This window comes from Ranitomeya imitator, chromosome 6 (genome assembly GCF_032444005.1).
Source record: "Ranitomeya imitator isolate aRanImi1 chromosome 6, aRanImi1.pri, whole genome shotgun sequence".
NCBI lineage: Eukaryota > Metazoa > Chordata > Amphibia > Anura > Dendrobatidae > Ranitomeya > Ranitomeya imitator.
In genome coordinates, this window is record NC_091287.1 from 571,069,077 (window position 1) to 571,079,971 (window position 10,895).

At 64.7% G+C, this 10,895-nt stretch overlaps 1 protein-coding gene across 1 annotated transcript in view; it reads right to left on the bottom strand.

Moving 5' to 3' along the window:
* HGH1 (HGH1 homolog) overlaps nt 1-10,690 on the bottom strand; it is an 83,692-nt gene extending 73,002 nt beyond the window's left edge. The window contains exons 1-2 of the mRNA XM_069732107.1: nt 10,630-10,690; nt 489-1,036 (exon numbers count right to left, since the gene is read on the bottom strand). Of these exons, the coding sequence (XP_069588208.1) occupies nt 489-1,036; nt 10,630-10,683 (602 nt within the window). The 5' untranslated portion in view covers nt 10,684-10,690. The remainder of the gene's footprint in view (nt 1-488; nt 1,037-10,629) is intronic.
* Between the last annotated feature and the right edge of the window lie 205 nt (nt 10,691-10,895).

Consider the following 10,895-nt stretch of genomic DNA (forward strand, 5'->3'; position numbering starts at 1 on the left):
TGGACGGTGACCGGGTCATACATGTACATATACACATACTGGCCGGTGACCGGATCATACATATACATATACACATACTGGCCGGTGCCCGGATCATACATGTACATATACACATACTGGCCGGTGACCGGATCATACATGTACATATACAGATACTGGCCGGTGCCCGGATCATACATGTACATATACACATACTGGCCGGTGACGAGTCATACATGTACATATACACATACTGGCCGGTGACCGGATCATACATGTACATATACACATACTGGCCGGTGACCGGATCATACATGTACATACACAGATACTGGCCGGTGACCGGGTCATACATGTACATATACACATACTGGCCGGTGACCGGATCATACATGTACATATACACATACTGGCCGGTGACACACGACAGTGGGGAGGACCCCTGGAATGTCATATATGAGGGGTACACATTACCCGGCGGGGGGCTTCGGGTGCACGGCAGCGCTCACCTGCTCCGGTCCAGTATGAAGCTGCGGCCCTCGGGCAGCTGCGTCAGGTTGCACATCAGGGGCCCCAGGTAGTGGAGGGCTGCGGCTGCGTTATAGTGAGGGCTGCAGATCATCTCCAGTAGTTTGTTCAGACCCCGATCGGTCAGTGCGGTGATGACGGCGCGGCAGGACGCCTCCTCGCGGCTCAGGTTACACAGCACGGTGCACACAGAGTCCGCATACACATAGTGAGGGTCCGTCAGTCGCTCCGCCAGAGCAGGGAGCAGAGGGGGGATCTCCAGCAAGAAGCGGTGAGTGCAGGGGTCAGAGGTCAGATTCACCAGTATGTGGTAGGAGTCCTGGATCAGTGGCGGTGAGGGGTCAGAGGTCACATCCAGCACAGCACGCACCAATCCCGGCAGCTCACACAGGCTCCGCCTACCCTCGGGTGTGGCACTTACACCCAGCACATACTCCAGGGCCTGGCTCTTCACGTCCGCCCGCACGCCCGGCCTCAGGAAGGCCAAGAACTCAGAGCAGAGCGCCGGATCCATGGACTGCGCCACAGCCTGCCGGAGAAGACGGAGGAGCGGTGAGCGAGCGCGACAGGGGAGGATCCATGGACTGCGCCACAGCTTGCCGGAGAAGACGGAGGAGCGGTGAGCGAGCGCGACGGGGGAGGATCCATGCACTGCGCCACAGCCTGCCGGAGAAGACGGAGGAGCGGTGAGCGAGCGCGACGGGGGAGGATCCATGGACTGCGCAACAGCCTGCCGGAGAAGACGGAGGAGCGGTGAGCGAGCGCGACAGGCGGAGGATCCATGGACTGCGCAACAGCCTGCTGGAGAAGACGGAGGAGCCGTGAGCGAGCGCGACGGGGGAGGACCAATGGACTGCGCAACAGCCTGCCAGAGAAGACGGAGGAGCGGTGAGCGAGCGCGACGGGGGAGGATCCATGGACTGCGCAACAGCCTGCTGGAGAAGACGGAGGAGCGGTGAGCGAGCGCGACAGGCGGAGGATCCATGGACTGCGCCACAGCCTGCTGGAGAAGACGGAGGAGCGGTGAGCGAGCGCAACGGGCGGAGGATCCATGGACTGCGCCACAGCCTGCCGGAGAAGACGGAGGAGCGGTGAGCGAGCGCGACAGGGGAGGATCCATGGACTGCGCAACAGCCTGCCGGAGAAGACGGAGGAGCGGTGAGCGAGCGCGACAGGCGGAGGATCCATGGACTGCGCCACAGCCTGCCGGAGAAGACGGGAGGAGCGGTGAGCGAGCGCGACGGGGGAGGATCCATGGACTGCGCCACAGCCTGCCGGAGAAGACGGAGGAGCGGTGAGTGAGCGCGACAGGCGGAGGATCCATGGACTGCGCAACAGCCTGCCGGAGAAGACGGAGGAGCGGTGAGTGAGCGCGACAGGCGGAGGATCTATGGACTGCGCCACAGCCTGCCGGAAAAGACGGAGGAGCCGTGAGCGAGCGCGACAGGCGGAGGATCCATGGACTGCGCAACAGCCTGCCGGAGAAGACGGAGGAGCGGTGAGTGAGCGCAACATCCTGCCGGAGAAGACGGAGGAGCGGTGAGCGAGCGCGACAGGCGGAAGATCCATGGACTGCGCAACAGCCTGCCGGAGAAGACGGAGGAGCGGTGAGCGAGCGCGACAGGCGGAAGATCCATGGACTGCGCAACAGCCTGCCGGAGAAGACGGAGGAGCGGTGAGCGAGCGCGATGGGGGAGGATCCATGGACTGCGCAACAGCCTGCCGGAGAAGACGGAGGAGCGGTGAGCGAGCGCGACAGGCGGAGGATCCATGGACTGCGCAACAGCCTGCCGGAGAAGACGGAGGAGCGGTGAGTGAGCGCGACAGGCGGAGGATCTATGGACTGCGCCACAGCCTGCCGGAAAAGACGGAGGAGCCGTGAGCGAGCGCGACAGGCGGAGGATCCATGGACTGCGCAACAGCCTGCCGGAGAAGACGGAGGAGCGGTGAGTGAGCGCAACATCCTGCCGGAGAAGACGGAGGAGCGGTGAGCGAGCGCGACAGGCGGAGGATCCATGGACTGCGCAACAGCCTGCCGGAGAAGACGGAGGAGCGGTGAGCGAGCGCGACAGGCGGAGGATCCATGGACTGCGCCACAGCCTGCCGGAGAAGACGGAGGAGCGGTGAGCGAGCGCGACGGGGGAGGATCCATGGACTGCGCCACAGCCTGCCGGAGAAGACGGAGGAGCGGTGAGCGAGCGCGACAGGCGGAGGATCCATGGACTGCGCCACAGCCTGCCGGAGAAGACGGAGGAGCGGTGAGCGAGCGCGACGGGGGAGGATCCATGGACTGCGCCACAGCCTGCCGGAGAAGACGGAGGAGCGGTGAGCGAGCACAACAGGCGGAGGATTCATGGACTGTGCAACAGCCTGCCGGAGAAGACGGAGGAGCGGTGAGCGAGCGCGACAGGCGGAGGATCCATGGACTGCGCAACAGCCTGCTGGAGAAGACGGAGGAGCCGTGAGCGAGCGCGACGGGGGAGGACCAATGGACTGCGCAACAGCCTGCCAGAGAAGACGGAGGAGCGGTGAGCGAGCGCGACGGGGGAGGATCCATGGACTGCGCAACAGCCTGCTGGAGAAGACGGAGGAGCGGTGAGCGAGCGCGACAGGCGGAGGATCCATGGACTGCGCCACAGCCTGCCGGAGAAGACGGAGGAGCGGTGAGCGAGCGCAACGGGCGGAGGATCCATGGACTGCGCCACAGCCTGCCGGAGAAGACGGAGGAGCGGTGAGCGAGCGCGACAGGGGAGGATCCATGGACTGCGCAACAGCCTGCCGGAGAAGACGGAGGAGCGGTGAGCGAGCGCGACAGGCGGAGGATCCATGGACTGCGCCACAGCCTGCCGGAGAAGACGGGAGGAGCGGTGAGCGAGCGCGACGGGGGAGGATCCATGGACTGCGCCACAGCCTGCCGGAGAAGACGGAGGAGCGGTGAGTGAGCGCGACAGGCGGAGGATCCATGGACTGCGCAACAGCCTGCTGGAGAAGACGGAGGAGCGGTGAGCGAGCGCGACAGGCGGAAGATCCATGGACTGCGCAACAGCCTGCCGGAGAAGACGGAGGAGCCGTGAGCGAGCGCGACGGGGGAGGATCCATGGACTGCGCAACAGCCTGCCGGAGAAGACGGAGGAGCGGTGAGCGAGCGCGACGGGGGAGGATCCATGGACTGCGCAACAGCCTGCTGGAGAAGACGGAGGAGCGGTGAGCGAGCGCGATGGGGGAGGATCCATGGACTGCGCCACAGCCTGCTGGAGAAGACGGAGGAGCGATGAGCGAGCGCGACAGGCGGAGGATCCATGGACTGCGCAACAGCCTGCCGGAGAAGACGGAGGAGCGGTGAGCGAGCGCGACAGGCGGAGGATCCATGGACTGCGCAACAGCCTGCCGGAGAAGACGGAGGAGCGGTGAGTGAGCGCGACAGGCGGAGGATCTATGGACTGCGCCACAGCCTGCCGGAAAAGACGGAGGAGCCGTGAGCGAGCGCGACAGGCGGAGGATCCATGGACTGCGCAACAGCCTGCCGGAGAAGACGGAGGAGCGGTGAGTGAGCGCAACAGCCTGTCGGAGAAGACGGAGGAGCGGTGAGCGAGCGCGACAGGCGGAGGATCCATGGACTGCGCAACAGCCTGCCGGAGAAGACGGAGGAGCGGTGAGCGAGCGCGACAGGCGGAGGATCCATGGACTGCGCCACAGCCTGCCGGAGAAGACGGAGGAGCGGTGAGCGAGCGCGACGGGGGAGGATCCATGGACTGCGCCACAGCCTGCCGGAGAAGACGGAGGAGCGGTGAGCGAGCGCGACAGGCGGAGGATCCATGGACTGCGCCACAGCCTGCCGGAGAAGACGGAGGAGCGGTGAGCGAGCGCGACGGGGGAGGATCCATGGACTGCGCCACAGCCTGCCGGAGAAGACGGAGGAGCGGTGAGCGAGCGCAACAGGCGGAGGATCCATGGACTGTGCAACAGCCTGCCGGAGAAGACGGAGGAGCGGTGAGCGAGCGCGACAGGCGGAGGATCCATGGACTGCGCAACAGCCTGCCGGAGAAGACGGAGGAGCGGTGAGTGAGCGCGACAGGCGGAGGATCTATGGACTGCGCCACAGCCTGCCGGAAAAGACGGAGGAGCCGTGAGCGAGCGCGACAGGCGGAGGATCCATGGACTGCGCAACAGCCTGCCGGAGAAGACGGAGGAGCGGTGAGTGAGCGCAACAGCCTGCCGGAGAAGACGGAGGAGCGGTGAGCGAGCGCGACAGGCGGAGGATCCATGGACTGCGCAACAGCCTGCCGGAGAAGACGGAGGAGCGGTGAGCGAGCGCGACAGGCGGAGGATCCATGGACTGCGCCACAGCCTGCCGGAGAAGACGGAGGAGCGGTGAGCGAGCGCGACGGGGGAGGATCCATGGACTGCGCAACAGCCTGCCGGAGAAGACGGAGGAGCGGTGAGTGAGCGCGACAGGCGGAGGATCTATGGACTGCGCCACAGCCTGCCGGAAAAGACGGAGGAGCCGTGAGCGAGCGCGACAGGCGGAGGATCCATGGACTGCGCAACAGCCTGCCGGAGAAGACGGAGGAGCGGTGAGTGAGCGCAACAGCCTGCCGGAGAAGACGGAGGAGCGGTGAGCGAGCGCGACAGGCGGAGGATCCATGGACTGCGCAACAGCCTGCCGGAGAAGACGGAGGAGCGGTGAGCGAGCGCGACAGGCGGAGGATCCATGGACTGCGCCACAGCCTGCCGGAGAAGACGGAGGAGCGGTGAGCGAGCGCAACGGGGGAGGATCCATGGACTGCGCCACAGCCTGCCGGAGAAGACGGAGGAGCGGTGAGCGAGCGCGACAGGCGGAGGATCCATGGATTGCGCCACAGCCTGCCGGAGAAGACGGAGGAGCGGTGAGCGAGCGCGACGGGGGAGGATCCATGGACTGCGCCACAGCCTGCCGGAGAAGACGGAGGAGCGGTGAGCGAGCGCAACAGGCGGAGGATCCATGGACTGTGCAACAGCCTGCTGGAGAAGACGGAGGAGCCGTGAGCGAGCGCGACGGGGGAGGACCAATGGACTGCGCAACAGCCTGCCAGAGAAGACGGAGGAGCGGTGAGCGAGCGCGACGGGGGAGGATCCATGGACTGCGCAACAGCCTGCTGGAGAAGACGGAGGAGCGGTGAGCGAGCGCGACAGGCGGAGGATCCATGGACTGCGCCACAGCCTGCCGGAGAAGACGGAGGAGCGGTGAGCGAGCGCAACGGGCGGAGGATCCATGGACTGCGCCACAGCCTGCCGGAGAAGACGGAGGAGCGGTGAGCGAGCGCGACAGGCGGAGGATCCATGGACTGCGCCACAGCCTGCCGGAGAAGACGGGAGGAGCGGTGAGCGAGCGCGACGGGGGAGGATCCATGGACTGCGCCACAGCCTGCCGGAGAAGACGGAGGAGCGGTGAGTGAGCGCGACAGGCGGAGGATCCATGGACTGCGCAACAGCCTGCTGGAGAAGACGGAGGAGCGGTGAGCGAGCGCGACAGGCGGAAGATCCATGGACTGCGCAACAGCCTGCCGGAGAAGACGGAGGAGCCGTGCGCGAGCGCGACGGGGGAGGGTGTAGGGAGAGGGAGGGTCCGGAGATATAATGGGGGTCCGGGGATATAATGGGGGGCTCCGGGGATATAATGGGGGGCTCCGGGGATATAATGGGGGGTCCGGGGATATAATGGGGGAGGGGAGGCTCCGGGGATATAATGGGGGGTTCGGGGATATAATGGGGGGGGCTCCGGGGATATAATGGGGGTCCGGGGATATAATGGGGGGGGGGCTCCGGGGATATAATGGGGCTCCGGGGATATAATGGAGGGAGCTCCGGGGATATAATGGGGGGGCTCCAGGGATATAATGGGGGGCTGCGGGGATATAATGGGGGGGGGATCCGGGGATATAATGGGGGAGGCTCCGGGGATATAATGGGGGGGGGGGGGGCTCCGGGGATATAATGGGGGTGCTCCGGGGATATAATGGGAGGGGGGGGATCCGGGGATATAATGGGGGGTCCGGGGATATAATGGGGGGAGCTCCGGGGATATAATGAGGGGGGGCTCCGGGGATATAATGGGGCTCCGGGGATATAATGGAGGGAGCTCCGGGGATATAATGGGGGGGCTCCAGGGATATAATGGGGGGCTGCGGGGATATAATGGGGGGGGATCCGGGGATATAATGGGGGAGGCTCCGGGGATATAATGGGGGGGGGCTCCGGGGATATAATGGAGGGAGCTCCGGGGATATAATGGGGGGGCTCTGGGGATATAATGGGGGGGGGATCCGGGGATATAATGGGGGGTCCGGGGATATAATGGGGGGAGCTCCGGGGATATAATGGGGGGGGCTCCGGGGATATAATGGGGGGGGCTCCGGGGATATAATGGGGGGGGGCTCCGGGGATATAATGGGGGGCTCCGGGGATATAATGGGGGGGCCTCCGGGGATATAATGGGGGGGCCTCCGGGGAAATAATGGGGGGGGGGGGGAGCTCCGGGGATATAATGGGGGGGTCCGGGGATATAATGGGAGGCTCCGGGGACATAATGGGGGGGCTCCGGGGACATAATGGGGGAGCTCCGGGGACATAATGGGGGGGCTCCGGGGATATAATGGGGGGGGAGCTCCGGGGATATAATAGGGGGGTAGCTCCGGGGATATAATGGGGGGGGGGGTCCGGGGATATAATGGGGGGGGGGGCTCCGGGGATATAATGGGGGGGGCCTCCGGGCATATAATGGAGGGAGCTCCGGGGATATAATGGGGGGGGGCTCCGGGGATATAATGGAGGGGGGGGGGGGGCGCTCCGGTGATATAATGAGGGGGCGCCGGGGATATAATGGGGGGGATCCGCGGATATAATGGGGGGGCTCCGCGGATATAATGGGGGGGGGGCTCCGGGGATATAATGGAGGGAGCTCCGGGGATATAATGGGGGGGCTCTGGGGATATAATGGGGGGGGCTCCGGGGATATAATGGGGGGGGCTCCGGGGATATAATGGGGGGGCTCCGGGGATATAATGGGGGGGCCTCCGGGGATATAATGGGGGGGCCTCCGGGGATATAATGGGGGGGGGGAGCTCCGGGGATATAATGGGGGGGTCCGGGGATATAATGGGGGGGGCTCCGGGGATATAATGGGGGGGGCTCCGGGGATATAATGGGGGGGCTCCGGGGATATAATGGGGGGGCCTCCGGGGATATAATGGGGGGGCCTCCGGGGATATAATGGGGGGGGGGAGCTCCGGGGATATAATGGGGGGGTCCGGGGATATAATGGGGGGCTCCGGGGACATAATGGGGGGGCTCCGAGGACATAATGGGGGAGCTCCGGGGACATATTGGGGGGCTCCGGGGATATAATGGGGGGGGAGCTCCGGGGATATAATGGGGGGGTAGCTCTGGGGATATAATGGGGGGGGGGGTCCGGGGATATAATGGGGGGGGGCTCCGGGGATATAATGGGGGGGGCCTCCGGGCATATAATGGAGGGAGCTCCGGGGATATAATGGGGGGGGGGCTCCGGGGATATAATGGAGGGGGGGGGGGGGCGCTCCGGTGATATAATGAGGGGGCGCCGGGGATATAATGGGGGGGATCCGCGGATATAATGGGGGGGCTCCGCGGATATAATGGGGGGGGCCTCCGGGGATATAATGGGGAGGGGCTCCGCGGATACAATGGGGGGGCTCCGCGGATATAATGGGGGGGCTCCGGGGATATAATGAGGGGGAGCTCCGGAGATATAATGGGGGGGGGGGGGCTCCGGGGATATAATGTTGGGTCCGGGGATATAATGGGGGGGGGGGCTCCGGGGATATAATGGGGGGGCTCCGGGGATATAATGGGGGGGGGCTCCGGGGATATAATAGGGGGGGGGGCTCCGGGGATATAATGGGGAGGGGGCTCCGGGGATATAATGGGGGGGGCGCTCCGGGGATATAATGGGGGGGGCGCTCCGGGGATATAATGGGGGGGGAGGAGCTCCGGGGATATAATGGGGGGGCTCCGGGGATATAATGGGGGAGGGAGGAGCTCCGGGTATATAATGGGGAGGGGCTCCGCGGATACAATGGGGGGGCTCCGCGGATATAATGGGGGGGCTCCGGGGATATAATGAGGGGGAGCTCCGGAGATATAATGGGGGGGGGGGGGGGCTCCGGGGATATAATGTTGGGTCCGGGGATATAATGGGGGGGGGGGCTCCGGGGATATAATGGGGGGGCTCCGGGGATATAATGGGGGGGGGGCTCCGGGGATATAATGGGGGGGGGGGCTCCGGGGATATAATGGGGGGGCTCCGGGGATATAATGGGGGGGGGGCTCCGGGGATATAATAGGGGGGGGCGCTCCGGGGATATAATGGGGGGGGGGGCGCTCCGGGGATATAATGGGGGGGGAGGAGCTCCGGGGATATAATGGGGGGGGCTCCGGGGATATAATGGGGGGGGTGCTCCGGGGATATAATGGGGGGGCTCCGGGGATATAATGGGGGGGGAGGAGCTCCGGGGATATAATGGGGGGGCTCCGGGGATATAATGGGGGGAGCTCCGGGGATATAATGGGGGGGGCTCCGGGGATATAATGGGGGGAGGAGCTCCGGGGATATAATGGGGGGGCTCCGGGGATATAATGGGGGGAGCTCCGGGGATATAATGGGGGGGGCTCCGGGGATATAATGGGGGGAGGAGCTCCGGGGATATAATGGGGGGGCTCCGGGGATATAATGGGGGAGGGAGGAGCTCCGGGTATATAATGGGGGGGGGCTCCGGGGATATAATGGGGGGGGCTCCGGGGATATAATGGGGGGGGGCTCCGGGGATATAATGGGGGGAGCTCCGGGGATATAATGGGGGGGCTCCGGGGATATAATGGGGGGCTCCGGGGATATAATGGGGGGGCTCCGGGGATATAATGGGGGGGGCTCCGGGGATATAATGGGGGGAGCTCCGGGGATATAATGGGGGGCTCCGGGGATATAATGGGGGGGGCTCCGGGGATATAATGGGGGGCTCCGGGGATATAATGGGGGGGGCTCCGGGGATATAATGGGGGGCTCCGGGGATATAATGAGGGGGGCTCCGGAGATATAATGGGGGGGGGCTCCGGGGATATAATGGGGGGCTCCGGGGATATAATGGGGGGGGGCTCCGGGGATATAATGGGGGGGGCTCCGGGGATATAATGGGGGGCTCCGGGGATATAATGAGGGGGCTCCGGGGATATAATGGGGGGAGCTCCGGAGATATAATGGGGGGGCCTTCGGGGATATAATGGGGGGCTCCGGGGATATAATGGGGGGGGCTCCGGGGATATAATGGGGGGGGTGCTCCGGGGATATAATGGGGGAGGCTCCGGGGATATAATGGGGGGGGCTCCGGGGATATAATGGGGGGAGCTCCGGGGATATAATGGGGGGCTCCGGGGATATAATGGGGGGGCTCCGGGGATATAATGGGGGGAGCTCCGGGGATATAATGGGAGGAGCTCCGGGGATATAATGGGGGGCTCCGGGGATATAATGGGGGGCTCCGGGGATATAATGGGGGGGGGCTCCGGGGATATAATGGGGGGGGCTCCGGAGATATAATGGGGGGGGGCTCCGGGGATATAATGGGGGGCTCCGGGGATATAATGGGGGGGGCTCCGGGGATATAATGGGGGGGCTCCGGAGATATAATGGGGGGCTCCGGAGATATAATGGGGGGGGGCTCCGGGGATATAATGGGGGGCTCCGGGGATATAATGGGGGGGGCTCCGGGGATATAATGGGGGGGCTCCGGGGATATAATGGGGGGCTCCGGGGATATAATGGGGGGGGCTCCGGGGATATAATGGGGGGCTCCGGGGATATAATGGGGGGGGCTCCGGGGATATAATGGGGGGGGCTCCGGGGATATAATGGGGGGCTCCGGGGATATAATGAGGGGGGCTCCGGAGATATAATGGGGGGGGCTCCGGGGATATAATGGGGGGCTCCGGGGATATAATGGGGGGGGGGGCTCCGGAGATATAATGGGGGGGGGCTCCGGGGATATAATGGGGGGCTCCGGGGGGACACACGGGCAGGACGCGGCCGTTGCTCATGACTCGGTCACTTACTGTTGTACCGCACACGTGAATTATTTTCCGGCCGGTGTGTGACGTCATTGTCATCCTCCAATCACCGCTGAGCAGAATGTGTGCGCCTGATGGCTTTGCGCAGTCGCAGTCGTGTGCGCGGCGGCGCGGAGTGATGACGTCACTAGGTGCCCTGTGCGCAGTGTCCGGGCTGCAGGTCACGTGTCCCCTGTGAGGTGACGCAATGGCTGCCGGTCTGCAGGAGGGATCCGGGCACAGAGCGCACCGCTGCCGCCAGTCACCGGGAC